Source organism: Carlito syrichta, unplaced genomic scaffold (genome assembly GCF_000164805.1).
Source record: "Carlito syrichta isolate Samal-C Ts95f unplaced genomic scaffold, Tarsius_syrichta-2.0.1 Scaffold302601, whole genome shotgun sequence".
Classification (NCBI taxonomy): domain Eukaryota; kingdom Metazoa; phylum Chordata; class Mammalia; order Primates; family Tarsiidae; genus Carlito; species Carlito syrichta.
The window spans coordinates 666513-689628 of NW_007246697.1; the positions used below are offsets into that span (position 1 = coordinate 666513).

General features: G+C 35.3%; 1 protein-coding gene across 3 annotated transcripts in view; it reads right to left on the reverse strand.

Annotated features, from left to right (window-relative positions):
• Window positions 1–23116, reverse strand: part of CDH8 (cadherin 8) — a 416549-nt gene that overhangs the window by 159402 nt on the left and 234031 nt on the right. For all 3 annotated transcript variants that reach the window (XM_008057004.2, XM_008057005.2, XM_008057003.1), the window contains exons 6-7: window positions 21491–21678; window positions 18080–18333 (exon numbers count right to left, since the gene is read on the reverse strand). In XM_008057004.2, coding sequence (XP_008055195.1) covers window positions 18080–18333; window positions 21491–21678 — 442 coding nt within the window. The remainder of the gene's footprint in view (window positions 1–18079; window positions 18334–21490; window positions 21679–23116) is intronic.

A 23116-nucleotide genomic window follows, 5' to 3' on the forward strand; every position in this document is an offset into this window, starting at 1 on the left:
GAACTAGCAAGCACCTTTCCACCATGTGAGGGCACAATGAGAAGCTGATAGTCTGCAACCCAGAAGAGGACTCTTACCAAAACCCAACTATGTTGGCATGCTAATCTTGGACTTCCCCAAAGTCAGAACTGCAAGAAATAAATTTCTATTGTTTATCAGACACTCAGTCTACTCTGTACTTTTCATTTTTTATAACAGCCACAAACAGACTAAGAAGCAGAGTCTAACAAGTACTCATTTTTCTCATCTTGGAATTTACTGATTTGAACATTATCATAAACATTCAAATATTAAAATGCTATACATCTATTTAAATATGATTTATTACATAAGATGATAAGAATTTAGACCTTTCTTGAAAGCCAGGGAATAAAATTTTCTCTCTCTCATCTTTTTGTAGAACTCTGGGTAAAATTTTAATCTACCTTAATTTTTTCATCAATTCTGCTCTGTTGTTTGAGGATATGACCTGAATTTCTGGCTGTTTTTTCTTAGGCTGCCAAAAAAGTCTTAGTCCACAGGCCCTTCATATGCTCATAATATCCTGATAACGAACATGGTGTCTCCAGTCTGATTTCCTGAGTTTCCATCTTGGCTTCATTACTAACATATATGTGATTTAAGCATATTGTTAGTTTCCTAATCTGCAAAATGGAGATCATAACATGATTTATGAAGTTTAAATGAGGCCGTGTATATGAAGCATTTTTTAAAGGAACTAACACCAAAAAATACTCAATAAATATATATTTTTTAAATATTTAATGATAATATTATTTATGAGGAAAAATAAGATTTCTACTATGCTTTGACCTTTTCTCAGGTCCAAACTAGCTTTTTTTCACTCTTTGTTTCTCTGTCCTTTTACAAGTTCATTCGGGTCTTCATCTTAGTGGAACAAGCACACAGAAGACATCATTCAAGTGATGAAAGATACTACAGGGAAAAGGGAAGAAATAGGTGCTGATACTACTATTTCCAGTATCATCTCAGGGGTTTATTTTTCCACTAATTTTTCTCTGTCCTTGAATTGACCATTATATCTGTCCTTGTACTGACTATTGCAGTTTTAAAGGTTTATTGGAGGCTGAATTTTGTATTCATATTGAGTATTCTATGAGATTTTTATCTTAGTTATAAGATTAATCATTTTTTTAAAGCATGCCATTTTTGGAACGTACTTAAAAGATGCTTTTTCCACCAATTCAACTCCCATCCTCATAGCACAGTAGTGCCAACTCCATCTCTAGCTGCAAAGTGTCAGCCTACCATCTCCTGGTCCTCAAAGCCATCACCCTCCACCACCATCTGACTTCCTTCCCTCTGTTCCCAATTATTCCATTGTGTGATACAGATACAACAGCAGCAATAAAAGACAATACTTAATTATAAGACTCTGATATAAGTTCTTTTCTTAAGTCAATTCAATTCATGGAAAGTACATTCAAGGAAAAAACCGAGTGGGTTAAAAATAACAACTCTGAAGTAATGACCTAAATTTTAGAATCCAATGTTTCTGTGTAACATAAATTCTCAGGATGTCATGATTTGGGGTAGAGGTCTCAGAATTAGACCCTCGAGAGACTGTTTTCTTTGGATTTCCGGTGTCCTTCTGAATAGTACTACAATAAATGCAACCTAAGAAGCCAGGGAGTCTTAGTCGAATCTCACCTGGGGAATTCTCATTGAAACAAGGTTATCTCCTATTAATCTCAGGTGTTCATCAATAAGCAGTAGAAAGTATCTAATTCAGAGTGGTGCTTTGCATTAAGTGAATTGATACATAACTCGCATTAGATACAAAAATGAATAAATAATGATGAGCCAATTCTTTTGCCTGTAGGAGATTTCTTGACGTTCAGACTGATGGCGGAGATGAAAATCCAGAAATGGAAAGATATAAATAAAAACTACCATTCACATCCTTTAGTAGCCGTGGAAAAGACAGAATTCCCCAAGTGACACCTGAAAAGTATTCCCAAACTCTTTGAGGTGTTTATCTATACTAGTGCTTGCCATTTTCAAAACATCTGCTACTCTGGGTACCTCTATAGAACAGATTCCAAACTGAAGAGATGAGAAGCTATATTAGGTCTTCTAGCTCACTTCTCACCCATAGGAGCCTTTTGCACCTGACCCCAGGCAGTGCTCCTCTTCCCTTTCTTAAGAATTTTCTCTCTTATTATTCTATAGACATTTGCCTGATTTTTGATCTTAAGCACAAGGAGAAAATGTTTGATTCATGTAATATCACAGAAGTTAAGATTTTTTACTACAGTTATTCAATAACTGCTTATTGGAAGGATGTGGAAACATTTATTGAGCATGAACTATTATTATTATAAGTGAAATATGGTGCTAAGTAAATGAAAGGGAAAGGAGTATATGAGAGAGAAAAAAGAAAGGAAGAAGAAGAAATAATTAATTTGGATACTACTTTTCATATTGAAAAGGACAATACCTTCTCATTTATAGTTTTAAAAAGGCCTACTATTTTTACATACAATATTGAAGTCTCCATTCTAATTTCTTAAGAATGTGCATGTATTGGATTTGCTGTTCCTTTACTGAATTACTTGAGATGCATAAGACAAAAGAATTCGTTTTGAGAAGAATAGTAAGCATATTGAAGAGTCATCTTCCTGCCACAATGGGAAGAAACTTCTCATTAACACAGTGGGAAGTGCCATGTGAGAAAATGAGTTCCTTGGCTCAATTTCTAATTCTAATGATGGAAGTTTTAGAAATAGACAGTCCTTTTCTAGTGCAACAGATAGGTTTTTCAAACTACATTGCCCTTAATAATCAATGTTCACAGAAGTCCTATTAAACTTTCTGATTTGTAATCCAAAAAATAACCTGAACGACTTTAATGCCACTCTTCCGCTAGCCTAGAGTAGCATTTATTAGAAGGAAAGGCCAACAAATTCATCATTTTGTTTTGTGGAATTAAAAATTCAAATTTAAGAAAATTCATACCTGGTGGTTAGCATCTTGTTCAAAGATAACAATTTAGCACACAGTACTCTGGCCACAGACACAAGTTGATGTCATCAGCTTATTCAATTCAGAGTAGTTTACAGAGATCAGAAATAACTTGAAGAAAATACCACTGGTGCAGTGGTTGAGAATAGGTTAAAATGGCCAACTTAATATTATTGCATTGAGAAATAGCATACTTCTGCATTGCTGCTACTTTTGATATTAAATAACAACTTTTACCGAGTATGTTTCCTCAACACAGATCAACTACATACACTTCAGATTTGGCACAAAAATCCTACCTCCTGTGTGTGTGTGTGTAGACTTACATTAGATTTTTTGTTGTGTGTGTATATATACATATATATATATATGGTATGTATATTTTTAATGTATTTTAAAGCATCTCCTACCTCCTCTCTCTCCATACTCAATGATGCATGCTCTCACAAAACCTCCATCTCCTGCTCTATTACTTTTTCTCACTTGCAACAAAAAAAGTCAGTCTGTGACAATGCCAATAATGTTTTTAGAATTTTCAGAATCAAGTTCCCAATGTCAAAGAGTCTTCTGTCCTTACTCCCCGTGACTCCAGCACAACATGAGCAAACTGTATGTTAAGTCTGGAGTGTATACAAGCAGCCATCCTCATTATCTAATGTTCAAATAAATGAATAACAGATATAGAAAAAAAATCTTAACTGCATCCTTTCCACTACATTTTTGAAACATCTGATGATTTCTCTAAGGAATAATTCTTCTATTCTTAACTTCTCTGCTAAGCCAATTTATATATCTGAAACTCAATTACCTCATCAAAAAAGGAAGAACAACAGAATTGCCTACACAACAGGTTAAGGTGCAGTCCAAATGACATAACACAGTTTAGATTCCCTTATACTTTTAAAAGGGATGTCATGATGAGTATTTATCATTATTTGTAGACAACTCTCTACCAAATATCCAGGTATTTTTTAAACAACGACAAACATAACTTTGTGGTATTTCCAGTTGCTATTTTCACGCAGTGGATGAAACAAATTAACTCAACACGTTTATTCTCAGGTATATTTTACTTTATTCCGGAGTAAGCACAGAAATATCAGATTCTAAATCAAAATCAGTTCATTTGGGGCCCCATTTCTTCACTGTGTGCGTTATTTGACAGTTTGTTCCACATATACTTTGGAAAAATAAGATTATAAAACCACAGTCTCATGTGTAATTTTATGCAGTATCGGAACAAAAAACAATTGCCCCAGAGTAAATCCCACAACAAGTTTGACTCATGATCAATTCTTTAGTGTTTACATAATACCTTTGGTAAAATTCAAACATATTTTTCCTTGAGTCAGGAAATAATCATGTATTACTGAGTATTCTAAATGCGATGATGTAGTAACAAAAATATAAAAATGGAATGCAGTTTTACACACTGTGAAGGGATTACGTTTTCATTCTTATTTTTTACTTAATTTCAACAAGGTTTTAGTGATTGCCTCTTGTTGCCAAGTATGATGCCTAATGTTCTAAAAAAAATTAAGCCTCTCCTCTCAGACACATCGTTTGTGTCTTTCTTAATGCTTAGAATAAAAAGTGACAAGTTCTGTAATAAAGTAATGCTTGCAATGCAGTGGAAAGGATTTCTAAATGTAACTGGGAAGTGTGTGTGTGTGTGTGTGTGTGTGTGTGTGTGTGTGTGTGTGTGTGTGTGTGAGAGAGAGAGAGAGAGAGAGACAGAGAGAGAGCGACAGAGAGAGAGAAAGCATGTGCTGGAGTGGGTGTTGGTCAAAGATGGCACCAGGAGGAGGTAGCATCTGTTGTGAGATGCAGAGAGTAGGGATTTTTCAGAGAGACCATATAGGGAGAGCATACTCAGCAGAGAGGATTTTAGTTTGTTTATAAATCTACAAAATTAAAGGCCCAGACTAGTTGTGATGAGAGCTAAAATTGGAGAGATACACCTCCCCTTTCCTTTCCGATCCTTTCAATCCATTTCATTCTTTCCTTTGCTCATTCATTCATCCTTATTGAATATTTCTTATGTGGAAGACCTTGTATTAGGTGCCAGAACAGACATAGTCTTGCTCTCATGTAACTTGATCTGTATGCAGAGAAAGACAATAAAATTAAGTAAGCCTTTTTAAAGCTAATAGTGATATAGACATGAAAGAAAAAAACAATAAAGGGGTTGATATGTGTACAACATTACAAAACTACTCTTATCATAAGAAAGCAAATATGGAAAGTCTCAGTTTTCAATGTGTTTAAAGACTAAAGAAGGGTGGTATGGGTGAAGTTCAAGAGCCAAAGGGGGAGGGGTATCAAAGAGTAGATAGATCATGAGGGATTTGGAAACTATGCTAAAGAACTTTTCTTTCCTTTTCTTTTCATAGGAAGTAGGAGCACTTGAAAAAAATAATGAAAGTGATATGATCTAAACTATGGCTGAATTCCATAGAAATGTCTGTGGTGGTGGAAATGCACTCTGTGCATCACATTTGGTAATCACTAGTTATACATGGCTACATAGCCCTTGCACTCTAGTGAGTGTCACCAGGGAACTGAAATGATTATTTAATTTAATCAACTTACTCTAACTCCAAGGGGGTCACATGTGACTAGTGGTTAGCATATTGGACAGTACAGATCTAAACTGAGTTACAGATCACCTTGGCAGCTGTGTAGGAATCAAAAACAGGAGATAAGCAAATGAAGCTGCTATAATTACTCGAGTTAGAAATTATGGAAGTAAAATAGACCAGATATGGTGATTATTTGGATACACAAAGTAAAGAAAATAGCGGAGTCTTGAAGAAACTCCCCTGTAGAAGGATTATAACATGTTCAGTCATCTATATTGCTTTACAAATTGACAAAAAAATCTCTTTTTTATTTCCTTTTAGCCATTTCTGTGTAATTATTCAAATACAAGAAATGGGTTAAGAATATTCACATAAATATTAGAAGAAAAGGATTAAACACTTCTAGAAATACATTGAATCTGGAACTTCCAGTGGCTATGTGTAATTTAACTCTGGTATGTGATTTTCTATGACGAGAGATTGGAATTTATGAGGAAAATAATCTTTCACAATGAACCGTTCATGATTATCTTGTTCCATGTTGTTTACTCTGCAGACACAGGAATACCAACTAATTCCCATGAATGTCCATAGGTTCACATTGACTCAAGAAAGCCAGGGGCAATCTAGACATGAAGATTATCTTTCATTTATTTAAAAAATGCTTTTCTGAAGCAGTTGAAAATGTCTATGATGAATTCTCACCATAATAAATAGAGCCAAGGTTAGTAAATCCTGATAGATAATAGAATAGAGATAGTGTGATAGAAAAAAATGACTCTATAGCAGTCTGGACCATTGGTCTATATCCAGTATATTCATATTTAGTAATGGATTTATTGTACTTATTGTATCCTTCTTAATTTTCAGCCTCTCTGCTAAGCCTTTTATATTAACTTTTCATTAATCTTTCCTATAAATTAGCAGAGTAGCCCATATACATGATGCTGTCTCCAAATGTCTGTAGTTGTAAAATGAGGATAATACACATTTTCCTCAGTTATAGAGCTAGTAAGATAATATGGATAGCATCTTGACTGTAGTATCTGTCATATAACAAACTCGTACTAAATGTTGGATCGATATGAAGATGGTGTTATTTATGTTTGTTCAATTTTGTTTAAAATCATACATGATATAGAAAAAAAAGATGTTTCTGGAAAGTATACAGACCCAAAAATCAATAAAAGGGTAGTGCATAACTATATCAAAACAGGGTTTTTTTTTTACATGCCATAAATTTATACATACACTGAAACTTTAATTGGGCATTCAGGCTCATTTAGCAAATGCTAAAGATTTATGGAAAGTGCTGGGAATTAACTGGTGCACAAAATGTGGTCTGTTAACTCTTACAAGTTTTTGATAAATTTATATTGAAATGACTTGTTTTCTTGTCTAATACACAATAGTAACAACATAAGCACACCATTTTAGTGTTCTGCCAGATGAAACTTTTTCCAGAGGAAGACATACTATACACCAAAAATACTCATTCCTAAACACAATGTCTATGTATGCATTCTAACCCTGGTCTTGTACATTTTAACAAGTGCAAAGCCCAAGATCATGTACGTAATGTCCAAGAGGTTAGCCAGAAATGTTTCCTGGTTTTCAATCAACAAATCATCCCCTTTAACAGGGTCTGCACCCTGCTCCCTTTCCATATCCGTTCTGTCCAATTTCAGACACTTGTATTTGGAAGGGCATTTAGGCCATTTCCTGTCTTTTGTACCATTAAATGTATCTTCCATTACTTTGACCTTTTTACAGGACTTTCATAAATCTTATTCTCATTTATTGTGATGCTACCAACATAGATTATCCCAAACTTGATGTGTACCCTGAGGTTTATTTGAAAGTTCATTTGAAAGGCACTTCAGTTAGACCCATCCCATTCCCATCAAGCCGATTTCATATATCCAGGGAGAGAGCTAATAAACATTTGATAGATAGATGAAAATAGAAATTCTCCATTTTACCATGATCTCTTCTTAAAATATGCAATATTATGTTTTTCTCTGCAACATTAAGTCAAATCTGATCGTCCTTTATCAAAAGCAAGGTTGTATAATACATCATGTCAAACCAGAATGTAGAAATGGAAGAAAAAAATAAAGGCTTGGTTGAAATGCCTCTCATAAATATTTGAACATCAGATAACAATGTCAATCTCCTTTTGTCATGATGCAAAATAGGGGATTTATTTTGACTTATAAGTATAATAATGGTAGATATCATGGCTCAGTCTACACAAGCATCCTTGTTTCTCTTAGAATATAAGCATTATTATTAAGTTTTGTTCCCTAGAGGGGATAGAGGCTTCATCGATGAGAAAAAAAAAGCTGATTTTAAATCCCAGCTCAGCACTTTCCAAGATTTTTTTTCTCTCTCCCTCAAGATTCTTATGCTATTTTTTCCACTTCAGGTCACTTATTTTAAAATAGTTTACAAATACATACAATTTGATAGTTATTGGTAATTAATAACCAGGTTTACTATACTACAACAATACTTCAGGCAACTTGATAGGCCACTATAGTGTTTACATCACTGAATGTGTAACAAATATATACTTACCTAACAGAAGACTCATAGGTTGAGAGGTGTGTTGGCAAGTTGTGGATTTTGGAGCTAGATAGATAGCAGCGTGTATTTAATCAAATTACTTTATTACTACACAGTTTCAGTGTTCTTATCCATAATAGACAAGGAGATGTGCTGTGGTGATAGCTCTTCAAGAAAAAATGGTGGAGATGTAAGGAATATGGCCACTAGAGAGCCTCCAGCTACCTACTTTTATTAGTCTACCTCACTTTCAGGGAGTCCCTTCTCCAGGGATTACCTGGAGATTAAGCAAACAGAGGTATAAAGGGTTTACCATTTTGCCATGACATAGGATTCTTCTGATGACCAATCCTCATTCCTGAAAGACTCACTAGGTTGGGTCAACGTTTTGCTAGGACTGAGTTGCAGTTTGAGTTCCCTCTCTGACTTTTGTGCTCTTATCCTTTACTTCCATCAATGCTACTCCCTAACAAGTGTCTTGCACATAAAACTCTATCTACTGCCAGAAAGCATAATAGGTAACACATATGTTTAATGGGAGTAAAAGTATATGTAATTCATAGAGTTAATGTAATAATGTATAAATGACATATATGCAAATGGCACAGTACTAAAATGCTAAATATGCACCAACAAAAATTCATAAAAAATTTTCGGTATCCCTTGCTGAATACCTACTTTCATACTAAAAAATACATGGTAGATGTTCATGAGTACTCTATAGCAAGTCTATTCTAAGTGAAATTCTGGTTCATGCCAACTCATGCATTTAGGTAGAAAATGCTGCAGAAATCAGATAACTAGGCCAGGCCTGGTGGCTCATGCCTATAATCCCAGCACTTTGGGAAGATAAAGTGAGAAGATTGCCTAAGCCCACAGGTTTGAGGCTGGCCTGGGCAATTTGGCAAGCCCTCATGTCTACAATAAATCAAAAAATTAGCCAGGCGTGGTTGCACTATAGTTCCAGCTTCATGGAAGGCTGAGGCGGAAGGATCATCTGGGCCCAGTAGGTCGAGGCTGCGGTGGCCGTGAGCATGCCACTGCACTCCAGCATGGGCAACAGAGTTAGATTCCAACTCAAATGAAAATAGAAAAAAACCCAAAAAACAAAAAACAGACAACTTGCCAAAACTTTGAAATGCAGAGATTAGGAATTGGCTAAGGTAATCATCAACCTCAATTCCAAAATGGCTATATTTAATAATAGCCATCATCATGTAGGCTTGGAGAAGGAAAGAAATGAGTGAAAAATGAGATTTTATAATAAAATCATGAAGGAAACAATTAAATTATCCTTTTATAAATAGTGGTGAGCATCACAGTGCTTGTCAGGATGCCTCTTTACATCCTGTATGATAGTTACGGAAAATTTCCCAAATGCTACCCTCAAGAAGTCAGATTTTCTAGCAGACTTGATGTGGGTGCATGCTTCCAAGGGTCTTATGTGTACTAAGTTTCCAAATTTTACTAATACATTCTCATCACATTTAGCTGTATTCTAATACAAAGAACTTATTTAACTGTTGAAGTTTTAAAAATTATTTTATTTTTATTTTATTTTATTTTATTTTATTTTTTTAGTTGGAGTCTTACTCTGTCGCCCAGACTGGAGTGCAGTGGCTGCTCCCGGTCACCGCAGCCTTGACCTGCTGGGCTCCAGCGATCCTTCCACTTCAACCTTCCGAGTAGCCGGAATTACAGGCACGCACTACCATGCCCGGCTAATTTTTTGATTTATTGTAGAGATGAGGTCTCGCTGCCCAGGCGGGTCTCGAACCCACGGGCTCAGGCAGTCATCTCACCTCAGCCTCCCAAAGGCACGGGATTACAGGCTGAGCCACTGAGCCCGGCTAAAAATTATTTTAAGAATTTTATTTTTAAGGAGTTTTATAAAATTCTGGAGTGATGTAAGAGCCAACTATTCAAATTACTGATGGAAATTCAAATCCTTATAAGTCTAGTACAGGGGTTGGCAAACATTTTGTAAAGAAATTTTAAGTATTGCAGTTCATATTGTCTCTGTCACAATTACTCAATTCTACAGGTATAGGGCACAAAACAATGAGGGTATGACAGTGATGTGTTGCAATAAAACTTTTTTTTTTTTTTTAAGTGCAGGTCAGATTTGGCCCAGAGGCTGACCTCTTGTCTAGTAAAATGAAGTGAACATATTCACTGATGTCATGAGTTTTTTTCTCTTTAATAAGCTTTTTGGAAAGAAACAAAAAAAAAAAAAAGGGAAGGGGAGAATTCATAGAGTAACAAGGAGACACATAATCTATTGGAAACAAGTGTCATGTTACTTGCACTGCACAATGCATCTGTATCTAGAGCACAGTTTTGCACAGGAGCCTGTGTGCCCTCCCTTGCCTCACATCGGCATCCTTCTCTGTTGCTCTGGGTGCTCTGCAGAGCAAAAAACAGGTTCTAAGATCAAATGTTCTGTTTACATTCTCTCCTTCCTACAGAATGCAGTGCACCTTGGCGACTCACCTGTGAGCTATTGCAGACACCTGAGTTCAAACCAGGTCTGATCACACTATCTTTAGTCTCAATAGTGTTTCTTAGAGCTCCATTAGGGAGATGCTGCCCTTGGAGAAAGACAGTATATATCTATTTTTCAAATTTAACAGGCATAAATGCACTTTTTATGTCATAAAAAATGTTTTGTTCAACATTGGTTTCCAACCTCTATACGGAAAATTTGTAGGAAGATACAATTTTCAGCCAACTGCAAGTGAAGATGCTATTTAGAGTCACAAATAATGAAATAAACCCCCTAGTTATGAATCAGTTATTATATTTCACTGAACTCCAACTGTTTCTTTCTCACTGCTTAATTTCATTCTAGCTTTTGTTATTATGCCTAAAGAAACCATTTTAACATTTTCTTGCATGCAGTTTGAGTATCAAAAATTCCATCTACAAGTTTCCAGCTTTTTGCCTCTAATTGCTCCACTGGTTGCTCTAACTGCTTTAATAAATAATATTATCTGAGTCCTGCTATTTCCAGAATTCTGAAGTCCCTGCATCACATATTATATATTATTCCTTTAAGGAGAAAAAGGAAAATGTTTTCTCCCCTAAATAATTGAGAGAGAGAGAGAGAGAGAGAGAGAGAGAAGGAAGAAAGAAAATTTAAAAAATGAGAGAAAATAATAAATACAGTCCACCTTCAAAATTATCATAAGTTTCTCTACAGTGTGAGGTATTTTCATATTAACGTTATTGGTATTCTTGGATATCTATGGTTGCTTCTATTCAAATTTCATCAAACTTTCGTTCATGTGACTCTAAAGTCCCATAATCTGAGTTCATTTTTTTAAATTTTCAGATAACATATATAAAAGACTAGTTAGATTACTGTGAAGGACTTAGGTTTTCTGAGGATATTCAGCCAGTCTTATTACTAGAGGCTCACAAAGGCAGTGGCTGTCTTTTTATGGAAAATTCCTGAAAAACTATAGGCTCAATTTATATCAGTCCGACAACAAAATGAGTAAAAAATAAATGAATGAATAAATGTGAATGAATGCATGGATGAGTACGTAATCCATTAATAAATTAATTACTGTTAGTTGAATTAGCAGGTATAGTGAGTTTTTTTGAAACAATGTTGGAAGAGTTGGTGCTTCTGAATTGATAGAAAACTAAATTTTATCTGGTCATGAGAGTTCAGGAATTAAATGAACCAAGTTTTAATTATTTAAAGATACTAGGTGCTTATACTAGACACTTGTATGCTGTTGGAAGGAATGCAAAATGATACAGCTGATATGGAAAGCAATATGGAAGTCCCTCAAAAAAATTAAAAACAGAACTACCATATAATATCCAGCAATTCCACTTCTGAGTATTTATCCAAAGAATTAAAATAAAGAACATAGGCGATATTACAACTCCCATGTTCATTGCATTTACAATAGCCAAGATGTAGAAACAACCTAAATATGCATTGACTGACAAATGGCTAAAGAAAATGTGGACTATAGATACAATGGAATACTACTCAGTCTTAAAAAGAAGAAAATCCTGCAATATGCAACATGAATGAATGTTTAAGACATTATGCTAAGTGAAATAAGCCAGTTGCAAAAGGACAGATAATACATGATTTCAATTATATGAATTATCTAAAATAATGAAACCTAAAGAGTAAGAGAGAAAAATTGTGATTGCCAGGGACTGGAAGAGGGAGAAATGAGGAGTTTCTAATAAATGAGCATGAAGTTTTAGTTGTGCAAAATGAATAAGATCTAGAGATTAGCTATACAATATTGTGTCTATAATTAACAATACCATATTGTGCATGTATAAATCTCATAAGATGGTAGATCTCATATTAAGTGCTCTTAACACACACACACACACACACACACACACACACACACACACACACATATACAGAGAGAGAGAGAGAGAGAGAGAGAGAGAGAGAGACATTACGACCTTATCACAAATGAGAGTTATTGTAAGATTAAGGGGAGACTCAATCAATACACAGTCTAGTGTCCAAATTAATACCAAATTCTCCACAGTATGAAATATTTCCACTTATAGCATTATTGGATCTCATGGCTATAAGGAGTATTTTCAGGAGAAAAGCTGATGAACAGCCAGCCTGGTAACTTAGGTGAATTATTAAAATGTCAGAATACTGGTAGGAAAATAAAGGCAATGCTCCTGTGTTGAGTGGATATTTACATTCAAGGCAGGAATTAGGACAACAGAGCACCGTGACTACTAAGATCATGTGTCAGCCTCCTATTCTGCCAGCTGAATGACCATCATTTCAAGTATTAATTTAAGCAGTTCATGCAGTCTTACTGAAGGTGAATGTTCAAAAACAAATAGGAAGTGATTTATTTAGAAACAATTCCATATCATCTCAAAGCTAAGGGAGCACCCAATACATACTCCAAATAAATGTACTGAGAGGAAAAAATGGACCATACCAGGTTTACATGAAAGAGCTAACTTAAAATGTTTAATACCTACTCTGTACTAGGAATGTTCACCTTAAATATAAATAATTTACTGCATATAGCAATGTTTCAGAGTACCTATCACAAAGCATGACCTCAGTAAACATCAGCTGTTATCATTCTACTCCTTATTCAAGATTCCATAACCAGTTAGAGCATGCATGAACATAGTGGCCAATAGTGTGAAGAACCTTGGGTTTGAACCCTCATCTTGCATCACCTGCTGTAGCATCATGCACAGGCAGTTCATCTTTGTAAGTTTCCTTCTCTATAGAACTTAAGTCATACTGACTACTTATCGAGTCTTTTGTGAGAATTAAGTGAAATAATGCATAATAGGACCTTAGCACAATGTCTGATTCATCAAATAAAAATAGCATTGTTTCTCTTTTTACCTCACACCTGTACATCACAATATGGCTCACAGTCAATAGTAACAAATCCATACAAAGTAGTGAGACAGCTAAGCAAAGAAAAACCCACCCACACTCTGGTTAAATCCAGACTTGGTTTATTTTCCTTGTTTCCTGGTATGCATCAAGGACTTGATAAGGCGAGTTAGAAAATGATTAGTTCATTATTTTTATTAAATTTTGTTCTACTCAGTGTATTGACACAGAGTTATTGAGAACACAGGGAAAGGAAGGGACTGTGGCATATGGGGTAACGAATAGGTATTATATCTTCATGGATACTCAGTTTCATAACCTAGTACACTGTTCACCATTTGTGTGATAGTAGGCAAGTTAGTCTTTTAATATTCAGTTTTCTCGTCCATTAAGTGGGGATAATGGCTACACATATTATTGTCAAGAGGTGTTAGAGAATGAAATGAGTATATTTAGCACAGCTCCTGATGTATATATTAAGCACTCAATAGTAACGATATTCATAGCAGTGGTAGGGACAAATTAGACTAAGTGAGGTTAATTAGACTGTTCAGATGTAACTGTTAAAGAAAAAACAGATCATTCTGCACATGGTCAGCCTCCTTTAGTAGACAAATCTGTTTTAAAATGGTGCTAAGTTTTTAATTTGCATGTAAGATACAGAACTGATGGTGGTGCCTTCTATTAACCAGTAATACTACTAGCTACTACTTATTTTATTTAAGAACTTTACTTAATCACCTCAGTAACTCTGTGAAAAAGATGGCATTATCTCATATGGATGAGAAAACTAAATCTCAGAAAATTCCAGAGACTGGTTGTCTGAGAAGTAAAACAGATATGATTTGAACCTTATTCTCTAAGTTCAAACATGTCATCTTTTAAACAATTTACACAACAATTATATGTTACTAAAAAACATCTAGTATTGCAAAAGTAATGAAGAGTTGATTAATGTTCTGGAAGTGAGAGGGTAACACCAAGGATTCTTCTTTTTTTTTTTATTTTTAGAGACAGGGTCTCACTCTGTTACCTAGATTGAAGTGCAGTGGAGAGTTTATAGCTCATTGTAAACTAGAGTTCCTGAGCTCACGTGATCTGTGATCCTCAGTCTCCTGAGTAGCTAGAACTATAAGCACACACCATCACACACGGCTATTTCTTTTTCTTTTTTTTTTAGAGATAGGGTCTCACTATGTTGCTCAGGCTAGATCAAGAAATGAAATGTTCTGTATGTCACTGTCTATTTTCTGCTAGAAAGGAATATACAGACATATAATTATAGATACAAAGTTAGGTGTAAGAATTTTAAAATACATGCTATTTCTATCTTGACAGTGTTCCAAAAAGAAGTAGAGTCTCAAAGGAAGTTGACCAACCAGCAAATAACTGTATGTGTTAGCATGGCAGATGCCCCCAATAAATGACTATTTCTTGTTGGATGGCAAATTAAACATTATCCTAAAAGATAGATATATTCTTGTCAGCATATAAAATACAACAGCCCTAAAGAGGAAATAATGCATAGCTATTTGTTACCCAGTAATTCTCTAAATATACATGTCCTGTAGTTATATTTTAAAAGATTATAATGGCTCTAAATCTGTCTGCTAGACTCATAAGGAACTATGCATTGCTCTGGCTAGTCAGGAAATTTAATTTTCTACTCAAATCAACCAATTGTGCATAGAGAAAGGAAAGCTGCTCTCAATAACCCAACTGGGGTAGAGATGGGCATGGAGGACTGCAGAGATGCAGAACAGATGCTGAAAAGCACAGTTTGTGATTCTTAAGTTCCCATCCCATGGAGACAATCCACCTTTAATCAGAACAGTGTGGGGCCCACCTTCTGAATGACACATCAAAACCTCTGTAATGTTTTGAAACAATATTCATCCCTTCTTTGTGCAGGGCCCTGGATGCCCAGGAACTAGCACTTGCCTGACATCTATCAGAAGCACAAATATGTCTGTATCATTAGATGGTACTTTATCTGTCCATCTCTTCCCGGTAACACAGCCTCAAATCCCCTTTAGCTCGCCTGAAAATGAAATGCTTCTAAGCTGGACAGTTATTTCTGAACTGCCTCAAGTTTCCTCTCCACACATCTTTCCTATCAGTAACAATAATAAAAACAGCAATAGCAGCATGAATAAAAATCAACCAGTACTTTGGGAGGTGTAAGCAAGAGGATTGCCTGAGCCCAGTGGTTTGAGACCAGCCTGGGCAAATCGGTAAGACCTCGTCTCTACAATAAACCAAAACAACAACAACAAAATAGCCAGGTGTTGTGGTGCATGCCTGTAGATCCAGCCACTAGGAAGGCTGAGGCAAAAAGATTGCTTGAGCCCAGCCCGGGTAACAGAGTGAGACTCCAACTCAAAAAAAAAAAAACAAAACAAACAAACAAAAACTACTTTGAGAATCAGAACTTGATTCTTTGAGAACTAGAATTATCAGTAAATTTTCATTTCTCCATTGTAAAATGGATTATAAAATGTACAAAAACATATGGGGAACTATGAACTTGGGTTTAAGCTCAGTTCTGCAAATTCAAGGTAACTTTCACTATGATATGAAAAGTTCTTCATACTTCATCTCTAGATGATTAAGAACACATCCACACAGCAAGTCCATTCCCACTGGTACTATAGATTCCATGTTTGCAGTTCGTGCGTGAATGTCTTGACGACTGAACCCTTATTTTCTCTCAGGACCCTGGGGTTGGTATACTCCTGAGCCCTCATGCACTCTTGGCTGACAAAAGTAGAAACCTTGTCAAGTCAAGTACTAACACTGGTCTTCTGACTGGTCTTTCAGTTGAACCAATCTTGTTTACACTCTTCACATTCTGTTTCATGCTTGGAGATGTAAAGAAAGTGGTAATTGCTTCTTTTTTAGTTCCTTACAGAAGAAATTGAGTAACATGAAAACAGGGCAGATTCATCCACTCAACAAATATTGTTTACCTTTTTATATCAGCATTCCAGCATAAAGCTATTGTATAGCTTTACTATATTGTCAGAAAATGAATACACATATATATTTATTTCTAGAGACTTCTTGCCCCTACATTCAACACTTAACTCTTTGATAGATAAAATTATCCTAGCAAAATGAGGGACTTTGTGTATGTCTACAGTTTGTTAAATTTCCTTAGAACTGAGAATCACCAACAGACTATTCCTTGAATCCCCAGGTAGAGTTTTATCTTCTTAGAGGTTGGGCTCTTCAGCAGGAAGTTTTCCTTTTATCTTAATGGGATACACTCTTATGTATTAGACTGGGTTTTTTAAAAGTTTTCATTTTGTTTTAAAGAGCTGTTCTGGATCTGAAAATAATTTTTTGCACTCAAATTATTTGGAGCACTGACTGTTCTGTGGGGTTTCACTCTCAGTCTCATAGTTTCATCACCCTTGTGAGTAATAGGAATTTAATACATTTTTGAAAGCAAATAAATAAACCTGAAGAAAACTCACTTGACTAAAGTTTCCCTGAATTAAATAATTGGACAGATATCTGCCCTAGATGTCTGCAAACTTGGAAATTGGAAGGCTTTAGTATGAGCTGACATCTAACTCAGAAATTTGCTGAACAATTCTTCAAAATTGTATTTCTCCATCTGTTTCTCTCTCTCTCTCTCTCTCTCTCTCTCTCTTATTTTGCAACAAATATTATAAGACAATATTTGAAATTCACACTCAAACACATCATTAGCCAATACTTCACCTTTGGAGACAGCATACAAGTTATAGATTTACATTGTGCTTTTGGAAGAAAGCTATTTAGTTTGAGCACCTGCACTGTCATTTGAGTGACTGATAGAGAAAACATGTGCACAGTTCAACAGGGGGGTAAAAAGCAGATTTGAGCCTCATTTCTTTAAAAGGCAGTAAAACTTTTAAAAAAGGATTATTTCTCATTCTGGGAAAAAAATCTGAGCAGAGAAACTATAAACAAAAATGTATTTTTAAAGTGGCAGAGAAAGATTGTTGTCTACAAGACACCAAACCAGATATGCTGACCTATGAGAAACGTCCATGAAGTGATAAAAAGATGATTTCAAAGCTGAACACCAAACATCGAAATAAGATAGGAGACTCTTAGTGCATTGACACAGTGACCTCATTCATGCCACTAAATTCTAACATATAATTCACCGTAACTGTCAGAGGAGACAGAAGACAGACTAGTGATGCTTTCCCCAAACTAAAAACAAAAATGAAAACAAAAGAATGCCCAAACAAGCAAAAACATAAAAAATAAAAAAATCTACCCAAATGTGTTCTGAAATATTTGCAACTTTGCATTTTCATTGAGCTCTCTGAGAGCTGGAATAGTTTTATTGATCTGGATGTGCCTGGCTCTGGACTCCTTATTTAGTCCTTAGTAGGGACATGTGTGCACATGCACACACATGCATGCTCACACAGAATATATGTTAATCAAAAGTCCATGCTCATGTTAGCACAGTCCCAAAGGCGGCCACACAAAAGGTATACACAATTGCATTTTGTACTGATTTGTTTGTCATTTGCAGTAGCTAGTATTCCTTTTAAAAGAGAAATACCTTATAGGGCTGGAAGTGATATCAGGGTCACGAGCGGTCACCTGCCCAATCACAGAGTTTAGAGCAGCATTTTCATGAACTTCTAGGAGGTAAGTTGGTGAAGAGAAGACAGGAGGTTCATCAGCATCCTCAACGACGATTTTGACAGTTGCCGTATCTTTAAAAGGTCCCCTACCGCTGAAACGCGGGTCAATGTGGACATTGGCTGCCTCTACCTTCAGTGTATAGGATTTTTTGGTTTCAAAGTCCAGAGGCTGTTAAGAAATGACAAAGACGAATGTTTCTCACTAATGATCACAGCAGCAAGAACAAATGAGTATAATGCTGATGGATGAAAGTTATGTGCATTTAAACCCATTTGTGATCCTTAATGGTATCACCCTCCAGTCCCCCAGATTCAACCTGTAAATTTTACAGGCATTTATTGATATCTGTTTATTATACAAGCTCAGTGAATCTAATCTCCTATTGTTTTGTTTTGTTTTGCTCATTTCACTTGGAATTCACAAAATATTCACAGTCATGAATTGTGCCATCAAAATTTCACTTCAGAGTCATAATAAAATTTTACTAGTGATGGCATGACCTGCATAGTAATCAGCCAGATAATCATGCCTCTGCTGGTGGGAGATAAGGCAGCATTGAACACAATCTCTATCTGGGAAGAATATTTTTATCATTTCTGCAACAGAGTGTGAAATGTAAAGAACTAGAAATAATTATTGTTTAGTCCAAGGAGACATTATAAAGCATAATTTAGCACTAATCCCAGCAAAGAGTATTTTCTTACTTCACTTCCAAAGCACTGCTACACTACTGATCATGTGGCTGAAATGAAGTCTATAATTTTTAGGACATTATTAGAAGGTCTCTATTATGAGTACTCTACTATAAGGCGGTGGGTACATAAAGAATTGTGGATGCAAATACATATGTACGTAACTTGTGTATATATTTGGAAGAAGGAAGTATGTGAACAGGATAAATAAATTAGTTTGGTTGGGTTCTCACCAACCACTTAAAAGCAACTTGAAATTACCTCATTGCACCATTACTGACAATATTTCTGACATATCCATACTTCATTCCCTAAAAGTCTAAGAAACTTTAGTTAATGACCTAGGTAAATAAAACTAGGTAAGCAAAACATAGTCTCCTTAAATAAACCAAAAGGCCATGTGCATCAGAACCCTTATAGTGCATTTCCTGGCAATTCACAATACTTCAGATTTCAAGGATGCAAGTCTGTCAAGGTTCAGAGAAATAGTCTGCATTACAATTTCTCATAAGAAACTGAACTTTAAATCTGCAATGCAGATTTTTTTAAAAATAAGCTGTAACAAAAACTGGCATCAGTGAACTCTTTCAGAGCTCCTGTGCAAGCTTAAATATATATTCTTATTTCAAAATACTTTGTGATTTTTATATTTGAATTCAGATGTAATGGAACTTGGCTTTTCTTTTTGCATTATTTTCCAGTAAACAAGTCAGATACTCACTTCATTGCCTATTCTGAAATTACTAGGCACATATATCCACGAACAGATGATTCAACATCAGCATATTCATAATTTGCCAATCACCTTTACTGTAACAATGTTGCAATGTCAAGTTCTTCACAAGCATCATTAAGTTTAATAGACTATGTTTTGCTTAATTCTTAGCTCAACATAATGACAATGTATTCAAACACATCCTAGTATTCTCAGAATTTTATCAGACAATAAAGAGGGCCCATAAATTATAAAAATACAACTCCTTACACATTATTCTCCAGAGTAAAATGCATCTGTTTTTCAGTGCCAAGGTGCAAAGTACATACTTCCAATTTTATGGATAACAGTGAATAAAAATACAGAAAATGGCTAATTGTTTCCATTTATAAAAGCACATTATGGAAACAAAATATAGGAGTTAATAATAATAATGATGATGACATTAGAAATTGTTAGCCAAGGGAAATGTGGCTCTGGAATTTTCAATAATTGACTCGAGCATAATTATACTGTACTCCATTTCAAATATGAGTTTTTAAATACTTTTCCACTCTTCATTCTAAACTCAAGCCAGGGTTCTGGTATGAAGACAGTGTTGCTTAACAGAGAGCTAAAATAAATGCAGCCATTTCTCTCAAAATTTATTTTTAAAATTATTTTTATACAAAAGTATACCTAGAAAACTCCAGATCTCTGTTGTTATTAACTCTTCAATGGGGAATTTTAAGAGTAGGGAAATTGGAAGGAGAGCTCTGTGTAACGTTAGAACAAAATTAGATCTTAGCATCATATTAATGTAATACTGATAAAAAAAGAAATGGATTGATGCCCAATAGTGTGGCCCACCATCCATCTTCTTATTCAAGAACAAGCACATTTATTTAATAATTAATTTTACGCTCTTTGTGACAAAGATATGAAGAGCATATTGAACAAAATAATCGTGAGAATAAAATATTTTTCCTTGAAAATGCTTTGTGCTCATAAAAGAACAAACTGTGTCTTAAAAGTTTCTTATGAATATAGATTTAATGATGATACATACAAATGGAAAATAGTATATAGAATTTTTTACATCTATCACAAAAAGAAAACGGTTGCTGACCAAAGTAGTCTCAAGTTGTCATACATTATTTGTACTAGTTATTGAGATATTTCTTTCTTCAGTGAAAGCCCACACTCAGAAGCAAGGCAAAGATGAGCTTCATTTCCCATAATACTTGAACTTTTGATTTTGTTAGTTTGGATTACCCAATGGTAGCAAGATTGGCCCTGTTCTTCAGGAGTCAAGCTGGCCAGGATAACTGAACCTAAATATTCTGTCTTAATAAGGACTTAGGAAACTTAAATGTTTTGGGGAAAGTTATTTCAGAAAGCAGGAGCTCAAAAAATGAGGAGAGCTATACAGGGAAAGACTAAAAGCCATTGTATTTGTCACCTCTGTGGGCAACTGAGGTCTGTTCCCACTTAGAATTCTCTTACGAACACTGAACAATATACCTCAGAATAGTTTCTTCAAACAATAGTAACTGTCACCAGTTTTTCTCCCCCTTTGGTTGAGAATTGCCTGCAGACTTCTCCACATAGCTGGAGTCCCCCGTACAAGAACTGAGAAAATTTCTGTGTCTTAAGGAAAAGCACTGAGGCATAAACTGGGAGATAAAGAATGGGTGAAATAGGAGATTGGCATCACTCTGATTACTATTTGCTACATCTTTAGCTGACATGAGAAATGGGCCCAAGAGATAGGAGGTATCAAAAGGATTCTACTAGTCATCTTGTCTTACAGTTCAAAGCTAAATGTCTCCAAGCTCTAAGATTCGGTATGTCAGGAAATCCACTCAACCTCTTCAAACTTTTAAGCTCAAGTTTCACAGAGGAATTTTGAAGATGAACAAAATACTTCTTAGTTTACCTTTCTTAATCTTATAATGCCATCCTGAGCTTGGGCATCAGAAGTGATTTCAAAGAGTGCTGTTCCATCTCCATCAATGATGTCATATGAAGATTGTGCATTTTCACCAATATCCTGATCATTGGCCTTCACCCTTCCTATTGCAGTGCCAAGAACCACATCTTCTGGTACTGAGAAGTGGTACAGACCTTATACAAGAGGAGAAACAATGAGTATTGTACAAATGCCAACCATTCATTAATTCATTTAGCAAATATCTACTGGGTACCTCCTTTGTTCTGGATTCTCCTGTAGATATTACCAATACACTGATGGAAAAGACAGAAATATTTCTTTTCCTTGTGGAATGTACAGTCTTTTAACAGACTCGGAGACAAATAGTACCCAGAATAATGAGTGGTCTCTTTAAAAGATTCTTCTGAGATATAAACCTTATCCAACTATATGCTCATCAAGTAAATATTTGGAGCAGTTACATCAGGATATTAGGGACTCTATGTGTATATTTTTTCCAGTTTTCCATATAATCACATTCACTGCCTGTGGGGATATTCATTGTTGCCCAACATAAAATATTAAGCTAATTTCAGCACAGAAAGATGCAATGTGTAACACATTGAAAGTCACTTTTGAACTTACCTTTATATTTACAGACTTTTAGACCATTTTTGATAAAATTTCAATTACTAAACTTCTGCTGTTCCTTGCAGCAAGCTATTCAGACACAATGAGACACTCCTCTTGTTACTTAAGTCCACATTGCTCTGAAGACCAATATCCTACCTTCAAAATTCACCAGGCAAAATACAATTATAGGGTATAGTCATTCTTCTATGGGGGCAGTAAGAGATGTCTAATTAGTGACATTACTGTCATTTTTATTCAAATCACTTTAGTTGTTATATTGGTGGTACTCACTTTCATTGGTGTAGGGGAAGCTGTTGGCACCACAACCTATATAAACCCCTGGTCATTACCACTGTAGTACACACCTGCCCTACATCTAACTGCCAATTTCTGAATTTATTTGCCTGAGGGTCTTCTCTGGCCTTCAAAATTCATTTTGTCCACTGCATAGCAGACCAGAACTACTAGAGAATTGATGCCCTTGCAGAAGCAGTCTTCAAAGACTCATAGAGTTAGTACATAAAATCCTAAAATACTAGGTTCCTCTTTTCTCTGGAAGAGTAGTGTTGACTTGAGTTATTACTTTTCTTTGACTTATTTACAATAGTCCAGACTTTCCCCAGTGGGATAAAACTACAGTCATTTACAGTGGCAGCTGGCTTTATAATAACTTTTTATTTTCTTTTTCTTTCCATTTCTTTCTTTCTTTCTTTTTTTGGCTCTCTACTCTTCTCTCTTGTTTCCTCATGTGTGCTTCTTGGGACCATCTCCAAATGAAACTACTTACAATCAAATTCTTGTCTCAGTGTCTGTTTATGGAAAACCCAAACTCAGACAACTAGAAATTTTTAGCCCCTTTGCAATCACAACAAGAGAAAAATAAACATTTATGAACTATAAACCCAAAATGTAACACCAAATCTGGGGAACATTAGTTCTAGTTTGAGTTCAATCACTGAGTCCCTTGGATAAACCAAGGCTCATTTTACCTAATATAAC